This window comes from Schistosoma mansoni (assembly GCF_000237925.1).
Source record: "Schistosoma mansoni, WGS project CABG00000000 data, supercontig 0181, strain Puerto Rico, whole genome shotgun sequence".
Lineage (NCBI taxonomy): Eukaryota > Metazoa > Platyhelminthes > Trematoda > Strigeidida > Schistosomatidae > Schistosoma > Schistosoma mansoni.
The window spans coordinates 156,807-178,389 of NW_017386065.1; the positions used below are offsets into that span (position 1 = coordinate 156,807).

General features: G+C 35.7%; 1 protein-coding gene across 1 annotated transcript in view; it reads right to left on the reverse strand.

Annotated features, from left to right (window-relative positions):
* Smp_164810 (tyrosine kinase) overlaps window positions 1-21,583 on the reverse strand; it is a gene marked incomplete at both ends in the record, with an annotated part of 55,210 nt that overhangs the window by 27,559 nt on the left and 6,068 nt on the right. Inside the window, 6 exons of the mRNA XM_018795109.1 lie at window positions 457-787; window positions 4,617-4,910; window positions 6,702-6,830; window positions 7,917-8,024; window positions 13,887-14,085; window positions 20,892-20,988. Coding sequence (XP_018646996.1) covers window positions 457-787; window positions 4,617-4,910; window positions 6,702-6,830; window positions 7,917-8,024; window positions 13,887-14,085; window positions 20,892-20,988 — 1,158 coding nt within the window. The remainder of the gene's footprint in view (window positions 1-456; window positions 788-4,616; window positions 4,911-6,701; window positions 6,831-7,916; window positions 8,025-13,886; window positions 14,086-20,891; window positions 20,989-21,583) is intronic.

Genomic DNA, 21,583 nt, shown 5'->3' on the forward strand with positions numbered 1-21,583 from the left:
TTTTTTTTGCACAAGCAAGTGGCTATCAGGACTCAGTAGCTGAGTGGATAACACGATGGTGTTTGAAGCGAAAGGTACTGGGTTCGAGTCTCAGAGTGAACATCAACTCTGAGATGCAAATACATCCAGCTGACGAGTCCCAAAAAGAACGAAACGCGCGTCACACTGGATTCCACTGCTAGCCACTATCCATCTTTGCTTACCATACTTGTGAATTTAGGCTATATCGAGGCAATACGCACAGTATGCACATATGCCAATTAGAGACTGACCAGTTGCAGTCCTAAATAAAACATCAATGAGAAGATCCAAACAAACAATACTATGAAACTAGAACAGTTTATTAAGAAATATAAATCAAGAACATTGTCAATTCTGTAGGAAGATAGAAAGAGACTGTGAATCTACACAGAATCATAACGTTGGTATATTGAACATTGAAAACAAAACACTCACTGAATTATCATGACCATTCAAAGCTTGACTGCAATTATCATCAGTCCCATTTTGTATATCTATATCTTCATGATTATTATTGTTACTATTCCCATTAGTAATAGTAGTAGTGGTGGTAGTAATATCACAAGGATCACGTGAAAATGTAATTGGTGTAGTATTTGGATAACTTGTAGTTGAATCATTTGTAAGTAATTTTAATGAAAGCCAATTGAGACGACATTGTGCATCAGTTAATACATTGACTAATTGAGCTTCTGAATCAGCAAGACAATTGGCAAAACATAATTCAAATTCACATATTGCTAAACGAAATGATACTTCACAAAGACTATTTTAAGAAAAGTAGTGAAACAAAAAAGGAAATGGAAATAAAAGATTAGAGAATATATATGGAATGTGATATTATAGCAACATTCAAGAAGTGTATTTCATTTTATTCGGGATCTGATGTCTAGATCCATTTACATTCTAGTGTTGATATCTATACTGAGACTTGAATCCAATACTGATTACTTCAAACTGAGGAACAGTGTTCAGATAGCGGCGAGACTAAACTTTATGGACGACCTTTGAACGAATCTTAAATGGCCCTGAGAAACATTAGCCAATCAGAAGGCAGTTAGTATACAGTAAAAATATATTATACAAAACTAAAAAATTAAAGCGGATACTGTCCTTTTACATGACTCAAAAACTTCTCAAGGTCAGATATAGGTTCAGAAGTTCTAAAATCATAGTGCATACGGTAAAGGAACTCATCCATATGGCTCCATAGTAGTCGACCTCTAGAGACATGATAAGGTCTCGAAAATTCTTTTACCCTGGACCACATAACTTCAATGTTGTTGGTATGTTGGTATGGTTTAGGGTTAGGGTCTTAACCTTAATCGTGATTGAGCGAAAAAGGTCATTTGAGTACCACAGTCACAAGTATAGGAACTTCTTATAATCACTTCTCTTGTAGACGCTGAATTATCACGTCTTCTCTAAAATCCGCTGTAAGCCGATCGTACGTAAGCATCAGGTACCAAACTTGACGCCGTGACCTTGAAAACCCGCGAAAGCTTCAGATTGGCTCGTCCATAAAGTTTAGTCCCTCTCAGATAGCAACTAATCCTGCCTCAATGGGTATGATGTTCATTAGTACGAGTTTATATTATCCAGTTGTTAATACTATTAACGTGAAGGACAGTAATACGATCAAACTGCTTAAACTGTTATATGTAGAGCGGTGTTCAAATCAACGACCTACTTTATAGAAAACGTTTTGTATTACCGATTAAGTTAAAAAAAGGAACTGAGAGTAGTTTACCCCATTTTGTTCCAAGTGATTCTATCTAGTTACAAAGACCTAAATGAGAGATTTTAATCTCTTGACTTGACTTTTAAATGAATTGTCACAAAATGAAAATATCAACTACAACTTAAACGCATTTACAGTACTTTCTTATTGATATTTAAGACAAAATATACCATTTGAACATCTTAAACATCAACCGCAAAATGATCTGATTTTGAAGTGATACAAGTATTGCATTCAAATATGATTGTGAATATCAATACGTGGGATGCAGGAGTATTCAGCTGACGTATCCTTTTCAAACACGATGAAATGTACTATCAAGATATTACCGCCATACAAAATCGACCGAAAAGTAAGATTACTCAGTGTTAACAAATATTACTATAATTTAATAATATTGTCAAATACATTTCAATTGAAGTTTGAAAAGACAAACTACAGAGTTAAATGACACATTTAGTTTTACAATAACGGGACTAACTATATGTCGTAGGTATCAAGGTTAAAGAGAGCAATTTGTATTATTAAACTAATAACTTTGGAAGTTGAATGATTAACATCAACTTTTTAACTGTTTTCTCATTTCTCAGAAATCCCCTACATTTAAACCTCAAACAGAACACAAAAATAAGGGTGTGGTATGGTCTACTTATATCCTCATAAGTAGTATATAGTGATAGTCAGATATAGGATGTATTTTGGCAGAAGACCAATAAGGAAAGAACTGAAATGAAGCGCAATTGGTAGGAAAATGCATGAACAATAGAATTAGAGAAAATGGACTGATATTTGAAGAAAGAACGGTCAAGATTGAGACGATTGATTGCTATTTTACAAATTAACTGTTTTCTGTATGGTTAACAGATCTTAGTAAGATAGTTTGTAATTTGTGCTTAAATAAATTCGATTGTCCCCGCCCATGTTTTGTTCGCTACAAGGGTAACATGAAAAGAGTCCTCACTTTCAAGGTTAGTTTAGGTACAGAATATAGATAAATTTATAGGTTTACGTGTAAAACTCATTCTAAAGAAGCTTTTAGAATCAAACGAAAATTAGTAACATAATTGGTAACTAATCAATCACGAAGAGACACAAACGTTAGGAGAATTTTCCTAGGAATTATTGGCAGTTTCCAACATCTCTGCTCTTTCGAAGAATATGCTTAGTTTCTCAGGTTCACTTGCGAATTATTTGATGGATTTACAGTGGCGTTCCATTTTTTAAAAGTATTTAACCTATCCATTTATTTTACTCTCCTGTTTCTTTAGTCTTTATAAGATGTTATGTACATTTGTAAGATTTGTGTTTTATTTGTGAGCCCTCATGTTTTGGACGACAACTTTACGTTGAATACCGTGCTGATGTTTCATACAAACATTCTTTCCTTTGAGCACGATCACTTTAGAACAGAATAAATATGGGTAATTTGATAAGATGGTAACAACTCGGAAATTACTTGCCCTGATACTCAACCCCCTTCAATTTAGGCAAATCATATTTGACCAAATCATTGTGAATCCTCTCGATATTGGTCATGAATACAAAATTCGCAGGCACGGTAACAAGAAATGATTGCATGTGCTTCTCTAAAAATGTAGTGTGATACAATATGTATATAAAAATACCATGATACATTAAATGTGATGGCTGACATGTTATTGAGACATCTATCGTCACTCTTGCTTCTTTTAGTACAGACTACATATAGGTTTAAGTCACATATACTTACGCTTGTTACCCTTCTTGGAGGAGCATAAGACACCCATTAGCATTCTCCATTCAACCCTGCCTGGGCAATCCTTTCAAGTTGTTATTCATCCTTTTAATAATTCCTTCTATTTCTCTGCGTAGTGCGTTCTTTGACCTTCGTCTTTTCCTCTTTCCTTCAGGATTCCAAGTTAGGGCATGCCTCGTAATGCGGTTTGATGATGCTGTTCATCCATGTAATGCAGTGCGGTGATTTCCTCAATGTATGTCCTATCCATTTCCAACGTCTTTTCCTGATTTCCTCTTCAACTGGAAGCTGGTTTGTCCTCTTTCACAGTAGGCTGCTGCTGATGGTATCCGGTCAATGGATGTTGAGTATTTTGCGTAGACAGCTGTTTATAAATACTTGTACCTTCTTGAGGATGGATGTAGTGGTTCTCCAAGTCTCAGCTCCGCACAGTAGGACTGTCTTGACGTTCGTATTGAAGATTCTGATTTTGATATTGGCTGACAGTTGTTTTGAGTCCCATATGTCCTTCAATTGTAAAAATGTGATCCTTGCTTCGCCAAAGTTACATATTATAGCATTAGAAATGAAGCCTTCTTTTGTGAAATCAGAATAGGAAATTAGAAAACAGAAAGTATAGTGATTGGAATCAATCTATAGAAGGGCCAGGATCACACACGACGAGCTTAGTTACATTAAATAAACTAATGACCGCTTCGCAACTTATTCATGGAATAGAATCACAAATAATGACTAGATAAACATAAAATTGATCACTACTTATTGATTGATCAGTGTAAATGTACCAACCCTATAAAAGGTCAGTTTCAACTCAAATAACACCACCGAATTGTCTGTTACGGTACTTACCATTGAGTGACACGAGTCCGAATCCCAGGTAAACATACATCCCATCATAAAAGACATATATACCTTGATGAAGACTGTCAGTTAACAGTAACCACATAGCATACCGCTTCGTATAGTCACTTACATTAGCAGTTTAAATGGCAACTATGTCGACGGAATTCGATAATCAGTAAAAGACGTAGACAAATATATCAATAGTTACAGTTCATTGACTAGTCAGTATGAAATGAATTATTTAAACAACTGATTAACAAAAAAAATATAACTTACTTAACAGGTCGAGCTCGATCATCATGCCAAAGATCTTGGATATCAGGCAACGCTAGATGACTTGAATTATCTACATGATGAAATCCATTTGAATTATTATCTTGTGGAGTATTGACTATTGGTGAAACACCAGATGAATGTATATTGAATAAATTTGATGACCATGGATTAGGACCTGGATTAGCAAACACAGCACGCCATTGAGATAGCGCCTCTTCCCATTGTAAACATTCTTTAGTCAGTTGATTAACCGTTTCTCTATGCAATAATTCCTTATTTTTATGCAATTGTGTTCTGTTAAAAAGGAAGTAAAAATGAGTTAAACCAGTAAAATAATATGAACACATTACTTATGTAGATCGCTCAATCATCATCAACATAGAACTTGACAAAGATGTTCGTTAGTCTTTTTCTACTTAAGAGTCGGAGGCCATATCTTGACATCTCATCCAGGTTGTTGGTAAAAGTAAGCAACTGAAGGCTAAATGGAGAGCAGTTAAACTCTCCTTGCAATCGTTCTACACTTCGCTTAAGTTTCTTGTGTTGAAAATGGATTATTGTCCCACATTTTATAGGAACAGTTACACAAACTCTCATATTTTTAATACCCATTTCTTCGATAAGTTTGAAAAGTTGTACATTGTTTCCTATTATCATTGTCCTTCCTTGGCTTTGCTTTAACTACCCACCACTGCTTACAACCATTAAGTAGAAATTTTGTAACCCTACGCTGATCTTCATTTATTGTGTTGTTACGATACCGATGTGAGTTCCGAGCATCTGTAAATTCAGTAGACGCTACTAAAATCTACTGACTTTTCTTAACCTTCTGATTATAGATAGTCAAAGATATCAGTGCTGTTCTCACAACTGTCTGGATACCATATCAACCTACGTAGAGGTGAACATCACTTTGATGATTGAGTAACTGCTTCTCTAGTTGCTGCTGAAATATACTTTTGGCCTTTTCATCATTTTGTTAGAATCTACAATGTCTTCTTGCTGTTACTTTTCTATTTTCAGTAGATCGTAAACAAGCACATTTTTGAACTGTAATATGATCAGAGTTTAAACATGTGAATGAATGATTGTAAGTCTTATATCAGGCCCCTTCGACGACGGCTGATGGAAATATGGTCGATTTGCGTACATCGTTGAGTCGATTTAGGGGGTTTCCATGTCCAATGATATCTCTCTCTATCCTTAAGTTCGGTGCTACATTATGAGTGAAGTACCGCTTGCTGGCTGTCCATGCAGGTGAAGGAATTTTTTCCGATGGACGTGGAAAGAAAACTGAGTCTGTGATGGTCTTAGTAACTTGGGAGTGTTATCACTTAGTCCGAAGGACAACTACTTTAGTCTGGTCACACTTAGACTTCCTGTATTAGCTCTGTACTTCAGAAGGCGAAAATCCATGGGGTTAGGTGAGGTGTGACGTTTTTAGCACCTACCTTTCCAAACCCTTTTTCCATTGTGAAAAGACAGCATCGCTGCGGATGCTTATTGCTTGAGAACTTACTACCGTTGCACCTCAATACGACTTCACCATCGAACTATGAGTTTGTTGCCTATATTCTTATCGTTCGCCTAAAGGAAATATTTTCCAAATAATATAAGTCAACCAAATCATTATGACAACTAACTCTGACTACCGCATCAAAGGTAACATCTACTCTTGACTAATTATTTTAAAGAGTTTAGTGTCTGTACCAACTGTTAGTTCTGCAATCTCACCCGTGTCTTTTGAGTCGAATTTACCAGATTTATGTCACTATGACAATTGCCTTCAATTTGTTACTCCTTATCTTAATTTTCACTTTATATGTACCGATATAACAAGTGATAGTTTGCATTGATAGATATTCGACCTGAAACCTACGTTGGCGACGACTGTTTTTTTACGTGCTAATTTAGGTTTCTTTTGTTGTTGATCAATTTGCATCACCAAGTGACATGAAATCACCTAATAATGATACCTGTTTGAAGATCATTTCATTTATCATTTGGTGGATAGATGCTGAAACCAAAGACAGTAAATAGTCAATTCAGTAATGTTAACATCCAAAATAGAAAATAAACACTTACAACTCAATCAATGATTGTCCAGTTAAATCATTGACAATTAAGGAACCAGGAGAAAGATTTCCACCTAATGTTGTATTATTATTTAGTGCTTGATTGAAGGTATGATATACAGGTCCAGGAAATTTTACTCTATATAGATAAAAATGAAAAAAATAAGATGGATAGTTCGCAGAGAGAAAAAAGGATAACAACAACAACAACGAAGATCATAACAACTAGGAGATATAACAAAGACTGGAGCCAAAAAAAAGAATACTAATCATAAATTAGCCTTAATTAGTGATGGTTTATGTATACTTTGAAGACGATTTTCATCTTGAAGTGATATCCTTTCTAAAGAACTATTGGAAACTAAAGAGAAATGAGAAACAAAAATGACACACTTGCCTGTACAATGATCTTTGAACTAAATGGAAATCACATTTCAACTAGTGAACTACTTTGAATTGAATTTTATGAGAAGTTTCAATACAGCAACTCTCCTATGATAAATTTTGATTACGGTCGAGCCCTTTCATTAACCTTTTTAACAGACAGTGTTATTCAAACAGTAACAATTCGTCTGTTTCTTTGTATTATTATGATTACTATCATGTCTGTACTCGTCACTATATATTAACTTCCTTGACCATGAGAAAGCAATCGACAATGTGGATAGGAGAACATTATGGAAACTTCTTTGACACTACAATGTACCTGAGAAAATCGTTAACATCATCCGAAATTCATATGATGAACTACACTGCAAAGTCGTGCATAGAGGACAGCCATTACTTCAAATGCTCCAGTATTATGTTTCAGGGTACTGAGTTACGATAACTACCACTTATTCAAAGATATTTATTTCTATGCTAGTAGTATATTCAAGATATAAGTGATTTTTCATATCTCGGCATATAAAGATCATAGATGAATAAATAAGATAGTCATTTAATTTATGTTATTATAAAAATTATTGAGTCATAACGAACTCTATGGTTGAAATCATGAGTCAATTGAAGCTAGACCACCATGAAAAACCTGGAAGTACTGGACGGCAATTTCGTAGATGCGCATCGCTGAGGAGTCCCACAATAGAATGAAACGGCTGTTCAGTGCTTCCAGGTTTTCCATAGTGGTCTAGCTTCAATTGATTCATGATTTCAACTATATACAATTACTGGGATTTCCACAAAAAGCCCCTTCTGATCATAATGAATTCATTTATCAACTTACCCATTTTGTTCTAATAAACTTGTTAAATCTAATTCAGATTGAAATTCTTTAAGCCAATTTGATTGAAAATGATGAATATTTTCACCACCGAATACTAGAAGATGCCAACTATTAAAAAAAAATTGAGAAAGAAAAGAAAAAAAACAATGAATACATCGGGTAAATTTCCCATTACAACATGAGGTGAACTACATTGTTCAAAGACTTTCCACTAGAACTTTGGAACTTACCTATAGAAATTAGTTACCACTAAGTTCATGATTATTCTTAGTGTAAAAGATTTGTGGAAACTGTTGAATCTTGAGGTTTCCATTAAAGACTGACTATAGCTGGCTTAAAAACCAGGAAGCACTGAATGACTATTTTACCTAATATAGGACTCATCAGCAGTATTCATTTAAGTACTTACCAGAAATCTTACGCGCAACCTTTGAGGCACTCAGAGAGTGTTTAACTTTTAAAACATTGAGTTGGTATCCAATAGTTTACATTTCTAAATTCAGTCACTTCTCAAAATTTTAAGATTATCATCCGATCCTATCAGTGGTAACTAACTTTCTAACTCACGATATAGTCTAACACCGTCTATACAATAAATAAAGAAATCATTCACTCTTAAAACATATGAACTGACAAGAAATACGACTATTAATTAGGTCGCAGTATCCTATATTGCAGTGGACTGAAGGAATACTTGAAAGATAGCAACAACAATAGTGGAAATCAATCAAACACAAAGTAGAACCTAATACACGTGTACATCAGTTTACGTCACCACATACCATTAACACAGTGAGATCAAATTTTCAATGGGAATCCCGCAGCATTAAAGACACTAACAATATTAATCGTAACAGAAAAGATTCGGAATCTAAAATACAATTCCACAGAAATACATTCGTGAAATCATGAAAAACATTTATGACGCATTTAGAAACTGAGGATCTCAGGCAAAACAAACAGTTAATGTACCTGTGAAATCATAGACGATTTACAGAAATGTCATTCCAATTGTCCAACAATTGATAACAATATTCACGAAAACACAAACCAGGTCGTCTGAACCTGTCAAAATCGCTTAACCCAATGCACACATAGGAACAAAAATCAAACCAATGACAGATACAACCAAAACAAAGAAGTAAACAATGACAAATTTAATGTCAACAAAAACCAATCAACATCGAGGTCTGCAGGACAAGCTGTGAACCACATGTGGAGAAATTCGAACACTTCACTTTTACCCGAAGTTTGTGCTGATGAAGTCTTTCAGAAGAACGAGGAAAGTTCCACGACCAAACCATTCAGTTCAGAGAACAAAACTCCATCAAAATCATCCACCTTAGCTACAAATCTTCTCCACCATCTCAATGCTCACAGCTTTCATGACTGATTCTATGTCTTAGTTTGGCCACCTCTAACTTTCTTCCACTTTACTCCTAAACCTGACAACATAGCATATCGAGATAGGTAGGGGTGAATGGGTACAATAAACAAATGTTGCAATAATCTCCGTCAATAAAGACTCACTATCTCATCAATCGACTTGCAATTTTCACCTAGTACTCTGTATGAGTTGATGTAGGCTATAGTTGAGCTTACTTAACACATATCCTACTTAACTTAATCACTAAAGATTCACAGCCTCATCAATTGATTAATCATTTTCGCCAAGTACTTTGCATCTAACAACTACAATTCTCACCTACTGGTTTCATTAGAATCAAAGAATGCTTCGAAGATACTCAATTCCATTTACTTGTACCCGACGAATGTTACCTTTAAAATGATAGCCATAATAAAATAAAAATGAACAAAAGATAGAATATGAGTTTAATCTGTTGAAGTCTAAGTCCTTGAAGCATTAAAGGATCATTCTTCTCTCTAATGCACACTAAACAAAAGTCACCTTAATCTTAATCATTCTGATATCTAAAAATAAAAATGACAATAGTAATAATGAAAGTTGAAAGCGTGAGTCAATTGAAGCTAGACCACCAGGGAAAACCTGGAAGCACTGGATGGCCGTTTCGTTCTATTGTGGGACTCCTCAGAAGTGTGCATCCACGACCTCGCCTCTCGAGATTCGAACCCAGGACCTGGGTCCAGTGCCTACAGGTTTTCCCTGGTGGTCTAGCTTCAATTGACTCACGTTTTCAACTATGAAAATACTAATTCTCCACAAAACCCCTTCTGATAACAATAATGAAAGTACCTGAAAATGATAATTAATTTATGAGTACATTTACATAAACTGTAGTAGCATATTAAAAGGAGCACACAATCACAAATAGAAACGGTTTTTTATAAGAGAAAAAAAAAAGCAAGAACAAACAGAAAACGTTCAATCACATTCCGGTCTCTAGAAAAAAACTAAATTACATACACACACAAACAAGTAAACTGTGTATGTGTGCGTGCGTGTGTGTGTGTGTGAGTATAATCAATAATTTAGATGAAAGGTGCTTTGCATAAAATCAATTTCGATTGTACTAGAAGAATAAAAAGTATGCAGCACGTTTGTGTTTTTTTGTTGAGAAAAACTTGACATTTATTGTATAAGTAAATTAAACAATATGAAAAAAAGACCCCAAGTAACTGTGTAGGTCATGTTTGTCATAAATTGATTTCAGTTTTTACTTACTTAAGCCTGTTACCCCCAATGGAGCATAGGCCACCGACCAGCATTCTCCAATCCACTCTGTCCTAGGCTTTCCTTTCTAGTTCTATCCAATTTTTGTTCATTCTTCTCATGTCTGTCTCTGTTTCTCGGCGTAATGTGTTCTTTGATCTTCCTCTTCTCCTTTGACCTTCAGGATTCCATGTGAGTACTTGCTTTGTGACGCAGTTGGGTGATTTCCTCAATGTGTGTCCTATCCACTTCCAGCGCTTCTTCCTTATTTCTTCCTTCGCTGGAATCTGGTTTGTTGTCTCCCACAGTAACTTGTTGCTGATAGTGTCTGGCCATCGGATCCGAAGTATCTTGCGTAGACAGCTGTTGATAAACACTTGTATCTTCTGAATAATGGCTTTCGTAGTTCTCCACGTCTCCGCCACATACAATAGAACTGTCTTCACATTTGTATTGAAAATTCTGATCTTGGTGTTGATTTACAATTGTTTTGAGTTCCAGATGTTCTTCATTTGTAAATATGCTGTTTTCGCTTTGACGATCCGCGCCTTCATATCTGCATCAGATCCACCGTGTTCATTGACGATGCTGCCCAGATATGTAAAGGTCTTCACATCCTCCAAAGCTTTTCCGTCAAGTGTAATTCCATTAGTGCATGCTGTATTGTATCGAAGAGTCTGCCTTTTCTCTTTGTGTAGGTTGAGACTTACTGCTGCTGAGGCTACTGCTACACTGGTCACCCTCTTCTGCATTTGTTGTTGCGTGTGTGATAGAAGAGCCAGATCGTCTGCGAAGTCTAAATTGTCCAGCTGCATCCTAGCTGCCCACTCTATTCCGTGCATTCCTCCAGATGTTGACGTCTTCATGATCCAGTCGATCACCATGAGAAAGAGAAAGGGTGAGAGTAAGCAACCTTGCCTAACACCGGTCTTTACCTCGAATGAGTCGGTGAGTTGTCCTCCATAAACGATAGGTATTCCGTATGATATTGACTATCTTCCCAAGCAGTTCGGAACCAATGAATATCGAAGAGCACTGGATAAATGTTTTTCTAGTAAGGGACAATCCAGTATCGTTAGAACTTTTGAGTCAGCATTCAGTACTACAATTTAAACTCCAACTAGTTTGTGATGTAGCACGATGATTAACCAATGAGATTAGTAATAACTGTCTTACTTCAGATATATCCAAACTCTACAAGTCATAACATTTCGCTAAAACTTCAAGAATATCTTGAAGTGAGTTACTAGTAATCTGACTACTAAGGTTTACGTAAAGAAAATTTATAGAGGTTGAGTCGATTTTTTGGTTGACTCTTCAGTAGGACGAAACGGTCATCTAGTGCTTTCATGTTTTACATAGTGGTCAAGCTTCAATTGACTCATGATTTCAACTATAAGATAAAATTAATAGTTAGAACTTTGATATGAGCAGGATAGTAAGTAGTTTAAATGTTTTATCAACCATTTTCCTATCGATTAAACAATATAGAGAATAGAAGAGAAATATTCATTTTAATATTGAATTATTGATAAGAAGGAAATTATTTCTAACGTTACCATGACACTACTTATATATAAAAATACCTTAGTAAGCCTTATTAAGTATGAAAATGATCTGTTTTATAGAAAGTATCAAATTATTTGTCGATTATTTAACCATTCACAAGCTATATGTATAAAGAAAAACGACAAAGCTCCTGTCAGTCAGTCAGTCACAACGTAGAACTTCGTACGTACGTACATCAGTTCGAGTTGCCGTACTACATTCACACAGAGATGCAGTTGTCAATTCAAATCCCATAGTGGTAATGTAGTAAGAGTATAAGCAGTAAGATTTGAAGATGTTATTGAAGGAGTATAATACAATGAAGTAAATTTGGAAAGAGGAAAAAGAAAGGGACATGAAGAATTCAGAAGATTAGAATTTGGGAGAACACAAAGAGTGGACGCACCTTCGCCATTGCAAACGATTTTGAGCCATGTCATTCAAGGTCTCTTACCATCGATTGCTATTATCTCGCAGATCCCAACCAGGTAGTCTACACCTACCAACATGGCTCAGTCCACTTGTCACTGACTTCATGGATTTTTGCCATGTTTTGGTCTGGCTGCCACTAGCTTTCTTCCAACCTACTCCTACACCATAAAAGTTCCTGTCATTCATAATCAATGTAAAGGGTAGCACAAATGTGCATTTTCCCGTGTTACCAATACAATAACATGATGAGATGAATTGAGAAGATCTAAATAACGTAGTGTCAGAGTTAAAAGGGAAAATAAAAGAAAATGTTTTGGAAAGACGTTAAGATGGGTATGAAGGATTATTGAATCTCAAGATCGATGGAAATATAAGGAGTAAAAGCACCTGCGTAATTGTGACCGATTCTGAGCTAAGTCATCCAACGTCTCTAATCACTAATCATAGTTGTCATGCTGAACCTCAGCAGGTAGTTTACATCCCCCAAGCCAACTGTTGATAACTTCATGGACTCATAATAAGTTCCTATGTACACGTACATGACAAGGCTTTAAGTAGATAGCGGGTCAAGTAAGAAAGAAAGTACATCTCAGCCACTTACACATAATGTTATTGAAAGAGAAAATTCGCTTAAAATGATCGAGGATATCTTTGTAGCTCAAGGATGAGGATTTTGGATGTATTTTTGTCTTCTAACTTTGAAAGGATCGGTCGATCCGGTGTTTGAAACAAGCATAGTAAGTGATCAAACATGCCATAGATAATAAAGATAATTGACTTACTCATTATTGTTATTAATAGCATATTGACGAAAGCCTTGAAGATAAGCATGATATGGTCTAACATAATTACGCGAGTGATCTTAGTATAAAACCCCAGATAATTTCTAGGTGAATATTATTACCTCAAATTGTAGACAAAATTTTTGATTAAGAGGCTGAGGTCGACACGATAGTCAATGGTTCATAACCATAAGTTAAAATCCTACATTCTTAGTATTACTAGTGAGACTTTTGCCTCAAACATAAAGTTCGATTCTTGATTACAGACGTTGACGTGAATAATTCCAAAGTCTTATGGACCAGACTAAATCATGAAATGTTAACAAAGTCACAGTAGAGTTGAAATGCTAACATAACTCATGTTACAAGCGCAGGTATTATATAATAAACTTCAGGTCACATCAGTATACTTTTGGGCTAATAATACGATCTGTTCGCCCAAATCAAGGCAAATGGAGTTATACTGAAACCGGCTATTCCTTAGTTGAAAATCGAGTACTTCAAAACATTTAAAGTAATCAACATCGATCAGTTGAGAAAACAAAATACTGACAAAACATCAAAACAACAACTTACACAACTTCCGATGCTAATTGCATAGTACGTTCAACACCTTTCAGTAAACATGGTCGTAAATGTGTATATAACCATTGTTGATAATGATTAGCAGTGATCAATGCCAAACAATATTCATTATGTAATAAATGCAATTTTTTAGTAGAATATTCTAAATTATTCATTAGACTGTCAATAATTTTACGATTATTAATTAAACCTATGAAAATACAAAAAATAAATAAAAAAAAAACATTCAAAGAATAAAACGTTTCTGTTATATCCCGTGGAGATTTATGAATGGTAACTGTTGAGGACTATTTATGGACCAATATGATATGTATGTTTCCTATTGTATAATTGCTAAGTAACTAAACTGTTCATATTCATTTAGTATTGTTTGTTTGAATCTTCCCATCGATGTGTTAGGACTACAACTGGTCTCTAATTGGCGTATGTGCATACTGTGCGTATTGCCTCGATATAGCCTTAATTCACAAGCATGATAAGCAAAGATGGACTCAGTAGCCGAGTGGATAACGCGATGGCGTTTGAAGCGAAAGTTAGTGGGTTTGAGTCCCAGAGCGAACATCAACTCTGAGATGCAGGTACATCCAGTTGACCAGTCCCAAATAGGACGAAACGCGCGTCCTGGATTCCACTCCTAGCCACTATCCATCTTTGCTTACTATTCATATTCATTTTTCTCTTATCCTAAGCTTTATTTTGACCTATGAACTATTATTATACGAATTACCATTCTTGAGTTATCCTCAGTCTATTGATTACTGTTCTCCCTATTCACAGCCACATTTGGCCAAATCTTGTACAAATGTTATTTTCTATTTTATGGTACGATGTGGTCTGTTTGTTTGGTATCTGACCCAGTATGTTTGTGAATAATGTTTCATATTTCAGAGGCTTTTATTGGTGTTCTGGTCTTAACTGGTTGGGCTAGGCAGAAAGCAGGACTGACGAGTACTCAAGACTGCGCATACAGTTTTGTGTATCATTGGATCTGGTCGATAAAATCACTGCTCTCCGATTGGCGGTCTCATAACGTTCATATAATAACTGGGCACGCACACGTTATAACAGTTTCTCAATAACTTTCTTCTGATGTCACTAGGTATTGTTTACTTGAATCTTCACATTGATGTTTAGGACTGCAATTGATCAATCTGTCATTGGCATATGCACATGTGCCAATAATAGACTGATCAATTGCAGTTGTAAACATCAATGGGAAGATTCAAGTAAAAAGTACCAAGTGAATTTAAACTTCACCCCATTGCACATGCAGGTGGCTACCAGGACTCAGTAGTTAAGTGGATAATGCGATGGCGTTCTAAGTGAACGGTACTAGGTTCGAGTCCTAGATTGGATATCAACTCTTGGATGTAGATACATCCAGCTGAAGAGTCCTAAATGGGACGAAACGTGAGTCCTAGATTCCACTGCCAGCCACCATCCATCTTTTCTTCTGACTGAATATCCTTATTTCATGACCAGTTTTGTTTCAAAATATTATACAAATATTTGATAGTGACTAGTAGCGAGATACGGTACAGATGTTTTGTCCAGTTCAAACTTTATCATTTAAACTAACTGGAATCTTAATGTCTTTGTTGATTTGCTAGTTATTTATTCAATTGGTACTAAAACACTTTCATTGTAAAAGTTTAAATTTGTCATAATGCTTGAATTATCTGGAGGTTAATGTGATTAACTAACTTAATGGATAATGAATTGGTTTCTAAAATGATGATTGCCTAGTCTCATCAACCATGGCACATCAACACTGATACCTAGTAACAACTAAGTAACCGCTCCTTTCTTGGAAGAAATCCCTGTACTTTTAGATCTTCTTTAATCTAATCATAATTTAAATAATGGAATAAACATAGACAACAAGTTACCTATGCTTGATTGACTATCATTAGAAATAATTCTGTGAGGATGGTCCACAGGTGAAGTCGAGGAAGATCTAAGAAGCCCAGAAGGAGCCCGACATATTCCATCCAATCAGCTTTTGGAAGAATACTCTAGAATTGCTACGTGGAGCTTCCCTACTGGACAATGCTGATAACTCCCTGTGTGCGGATTGGACAACTATAATGATGATTTTGTTTCTACTAAAAACTATAAATACCTGACAATTTTGTACCATAATCAACACTGTTTGGAATAACATTCCTTCTACTTGTCTTCTGTCTCCTGATTTGTGACTTGAGAGGGTTCTGGCGTTCGAGTGTTCAAGTATTACGCGATAGACTAAGAAATCTAGGTTCGAGATACAACAACTGGCGACGGGGTTAGCTTATCGAGATATCATTTACCTTTAAACAATTTGAAGCCTTGCTGGAGAGTCAAGAAAAACGTTTCGAACGCGATAGACTAAGAAATCTAGGTTCGAGATACAACAAATTCTACCTTTAGTGAATATTACAACTGGAAGAAGTTCAATCCAACATTTGTACGATTTGATCATCGTGATGTACAAGAGTATGATCAATGAGTCAAGATAACAGTTATCATTGTCGGTGTTACTTAACATCTACCAATCAATCACTGATATAAAACATAAACATCATGATCAAATTGCTTGTGCTACACACAATGACAAAATCAAATTATATTAAATATGACTTGTATACACGTAATCATTCTAAATATCAATTCAAAGGTCAAGGTATAAATTACATGTACTTGAATGATACAACCATAATGAGATAGAATAGTTAATTTCTATATGTGATCATCAATTTCAATCGTTAGTATTTATGTATTCATGTATAAATGAATTGGGTAAAAAACAAGAGAAGTCATGATGAATGGTTCATTGAATTTCACTATTCATTGATGTGAACTAATTTGTTAAAACCTGGAAACACTGGACAGCCGTTTCGTCCTATTATGGGACTCATCAGCAGTGTCAATCCACGATCTCGTCTCGCGAGATTCCAACCCAGGACCTATCAGTCTCGCGCCAGAGTACTTAACCGATAGACCACTAAGCCGGCATCCAAGGGTGTTAGTGTCTAACTTCAACCAATCCATGAAGTCAAGCAACCATTTCACCAATGTCTTCGGTGAGTTGATAGCTCACAACAGACCTGGTTAAACTCCACTGCTCACTGCTTCTCACTAGAACTCCAGGAAATACCTCATGGAGCCAGTCACTAGTGAGCATATGATAAGTGGGTTTTTTGTGGAGATTTTTAGTAATTTTATATCTACAGTTAAAATCATGAGTCAATTGAAGCTAGACCACCATCGAAAACCTGGAAGCACTGGACGGCCGTTTCGTCCTATTATGGGACTCCTCAGCAGTGCACATCAACGATCCCGCACTCGCGAGATTCAAACCCAGGACCTACCAGTCTCACTCCAGAGCACTTAATAATGAATTCTTTTTTTGAATAACTTTTACCATTATTCATCATTATTATCTCAAATAGTATATATGTATACATTCGTAATCAATAATGTAATATTCATTACAATACTAAATGAGCAGTTCTACAAAACAATAAACATTCCAATCATTCATTCATAGTTAATCATTTACACTATTGTAGTTCATAATTATAATAATTCAAGTCAATATTATACTCTATTGGTATTGATAAGTACCAATGAAAGAAATAATGAAAGTTATGTATCGTATACAAATGTATATATGTATGTATGATCAGTAAGTAGACATGATGATTGTGCCAATCTACACACATGCACACACACACACACATATATTACCACTACTATTATTACTATTAGTAACACGAATAATCAATAAACTAAACTTTCTTTGCTGTTTTCGGAAATCAATTTACTTTCGTGTTTTTTTTTATTTTGTAAATTGACAGAAAATGGAGAGTATATATGACTATGTAACAAGCAATGCAACAGTTACATAGCAGTTGTTCACTAGTCAGTCAGTTATTAGTAACTTAAAACCAGGTATATATGTGCATCGGTTGAAGTCGTTATACCAGTATCAATACCAACAGATGAAATTCTTGAGATAAATCTCAGAAGAGTAGTAGAAAACATCAAACGCAGATAGCATAAATCGAGAAATAGGAATGAATTTGCAGAAACAGAAATACAACATAAACAGAGATAATGGTGGCTAACAGTCGAATCCAGGAAGCATGTTTCGTGCTGCTTGAGATTCGTCAGCCGGGTGCACCTACATCCGAGTTAATGTTCACTCCAGGACTCGAACCCAGTACTGTGTGTCTCAAATACCATCGCGTTACCCATTCAGCTACTGAGTCCAGATAACCCAATGCACAAGCTAGTGACTGACGAATCGCAAATAGGACGAAACACGCGTCCTGGATTCCACTGCTAGTCACTTTCATCTGAGCTTATAATGCTTATGACTTGAAGCAATATCGAGGTGTCCGTACAGAATCCACATATGTCAATAAGAGACTGATCAATTGCAGTCTTAAACATTATTGGGAACATTCAAACAACTAATGCAAAATGGATTAGAAACACAACATAATTTTAAAACTCAAATTTTAAGAAAGAGAAAAAGTTTATGCATCTGAAGCATTGCGATATTCTGTAATGTTTTTATTGATTATAGTAACCCAGCGGACTCAAACAAGGTAGTCTGAACTTATCAAAAGCATCCAAACCAACAGTTATGGAATTCATTAATTCATTCCAAGCCGTACCTAGCCATTTGTCAATCAACTTGCGCACTAGCAAACGCTGCATGTTGATGCAACTGGTGATCAGGCGTATGTAATTTATGAAGTTCATTCAACAAGTACAGGTTTTATTTTACTCAACTTGAACAGCAATTTTCATGCAACAGCTAATGATAACACTGCTGGTCAAACTAAACTTTTCAAATTGAGGTTTAAATTTAAGACTGATTAGTGTCTAAAAGTTGAATAAGTTGAGTTAATGAAGCTAAAACACTCGACTCTTATTCATCATTTTGAACGTTCGAGCCTCGCGACATCTGTTTCGGTTTAAATAGACAAATACTATCACTAGGACTCACATAAAAAGTCATGACTGAAATTTGAGTACAATAAACTAGTACATGTAAATAGGTATACTTAATCAACTGACTTCTCAACGTCTGGTTCCTGTCGTTAGTGATGCATCAAGGCATCGTGGAAATGATATTTCCCTATTTGATCTTTCATCAACAAAATCCAATAGTAATCGTTTACAACAATCAAGATTTGTAAGATGTCATTCTGATGGTACATCAGATATGACAGACACATACGCTATAGTAGATTACAATGGTATTACTAGTGGTACTGTTATTCTTCCACTCTATAATTTATCATCAACACAACAAGTGGAGTTGGTGGGATTCAAAAAAACTTGTATGGACAATAAAAGGAAAGTAATATAATACATCGGTCTTATCAAACACTTCCTGCACCACCATTATCTACTATTGCATAGTAAGATATATATGACTTGTTTTGCTCTATGAACTTCCATATCAATCGAATTGACAATTTATATATATATGAATCTAACAAAAAACTAATTCCCTAATTCAACTTAACTATTTTCCCGAACCTTTGACCTAAAGATCTAATCCACATGGCAGTGAAGTATCGTGGAGGAGATGCAGTCCCATGATAGTCAGTGACCAACCATTGGTTCATACGCCATTTGTTCCCTCAGGATACTGGAGCCCATGTGCACCATTGGTTTGGAATGAGGGTTTTCCAACTCCCCTAGATGAATCCTCCATATCTACCAACCCAGTTAAAGCGCCGGACATTCACTTTTTGTCCGCTCAATTTCTTAGACAACAGTAATGCCACAAGAAGGCATTGAGTAGGACTTCCCTGACAGTAGCTGTATACGCGTGGCTATGTGAGAGTATTTCGAGAGGGAGAGCTGAATCTCCCCACACTCGGCCATACCAGGGCATGTAGGGGATTCAGTATACTTCTGATTAATTCATTTCTTGCCAAAAAATTGAATTTTTTTCTCCTATTTTTTCACAACACCAACAAAAAATTGTATCAAATTTACCATGAACACTCAGTTACAAAATCATCTGTCATATAAGTACTATAATTAATCAACTTCATTTATTCAACCAGTATAGAATGGGAAATTTTAAAAAAACAGTATCATATATCATTCTATTCATTCATTAAAAGAAAAATTCTTTCAGTTAAAAGAACTGAAAGAGAGAAAGGAAAACAAACAAAACAACATTACTTATATGTGAAATATTGTAAGTAATATATTTTGATGTTAATAAATAAAGACAAATGAATAAGACAAAAGTTGAGCGAAAAGACGATAATGATGACGAAGAAAGAGAAGAAGAAGAGGAAGATGGTCATTAGATATGACACAACAAAATTATGCTCAATACGATATGCGTATAAATGTCACTCAGCTACAACGTAGGACCAGGCTCATTTATGCATCGGTTCAAGTTGCCATACCTCGTTAGCACAACAAGATCAACACCGAGTTCATAGAAGTAGTTAATTTAGTGGTGGTGGTAGTATATAAGGATATAATATAGGAAGGAAGAAATTTATGAAGCAATTTTATTCTCAAGGTTTAAGGGAAGATAAAGAATGTATATACCTGAGCCATTGTGATCGATTTTGAGCCATATCACCTAGAGTCTCCAAACATTGGTTATGATAGTCACCAAGATGAACACCAATATATAAATGTATTTAGCATACTTTTAAAAACAATTTAATTGGCTTCATTGAATACTTAGAGATAACTTTATGTGTAAATAGAATATAAAATATTTTTGCAATAGAATACAACAACCGGCTACCATGGGACTGCATCTCCTTACGATGCTCCACTGCCTTGTGGATCAGATCCTTAGGTCGAAGGCTCCGGGTGTGGCCCCTTAAGAAAACCATTTGCTTCAGTTTGGACACCTAAGCAGTATTACAGCCCTCACACAAATCATATAAGATTTGTGTGGCGCATATATATCTGGTGCTTCCTTGTACCAATGTTTATGTATTTAAATAAATAACTTACGTTTATCACATAAATTTGTTAATTTCGATTGTATATTTGATAATTGACCAATATATTTGAAATATTTCTTTTCATATGCTTTTAAGCTTAACATATACTGTAAAATTAAAAAAACATGAAAGAAATACAATGTTATATCTTGGGGCCGAGTGAATGCTCTGTGAATGTATAACGTGACGATGCCACTGAATAGAGAACAGAGAATTATTGATCGGATCAATGATATACGGGAACCGTCCGAGTAATCTAGATTACTTGTCGGTCCTGATTCTGCCTAGACCAACCAGTTAAGTCCAGAACAGCCCCTGCCGTATGAATCATTGTATTTCAAACATACTGAGTTTATATACTAATCAAACAGACAACATCGCACCATAAAGTGGAAAATAACATTTTCATAGTTGAAATCATGAGTCAATTGAAGCTAGACCACCATCGAAAACCTGAAAGCACTGGACGGCCGTTTCGTCCTATTATGGGACTCCTCAACAGTGTGCATCCACGATCCCGCACTCGCGAGATTCGAACCCAGGACCTACCAGTCTCGAGCCAGAGCACTTGACCGATAGACCACTGAGCCGGCATCCAACTGGCAGGTCCTAGGTTCGAATCTCGCGAGTGCAGGATCATGGATGCGCACTGTTGAGGAGTCCCATATTAGAACGAAACGGCCGTCCAGTGCTTCCAGGTTT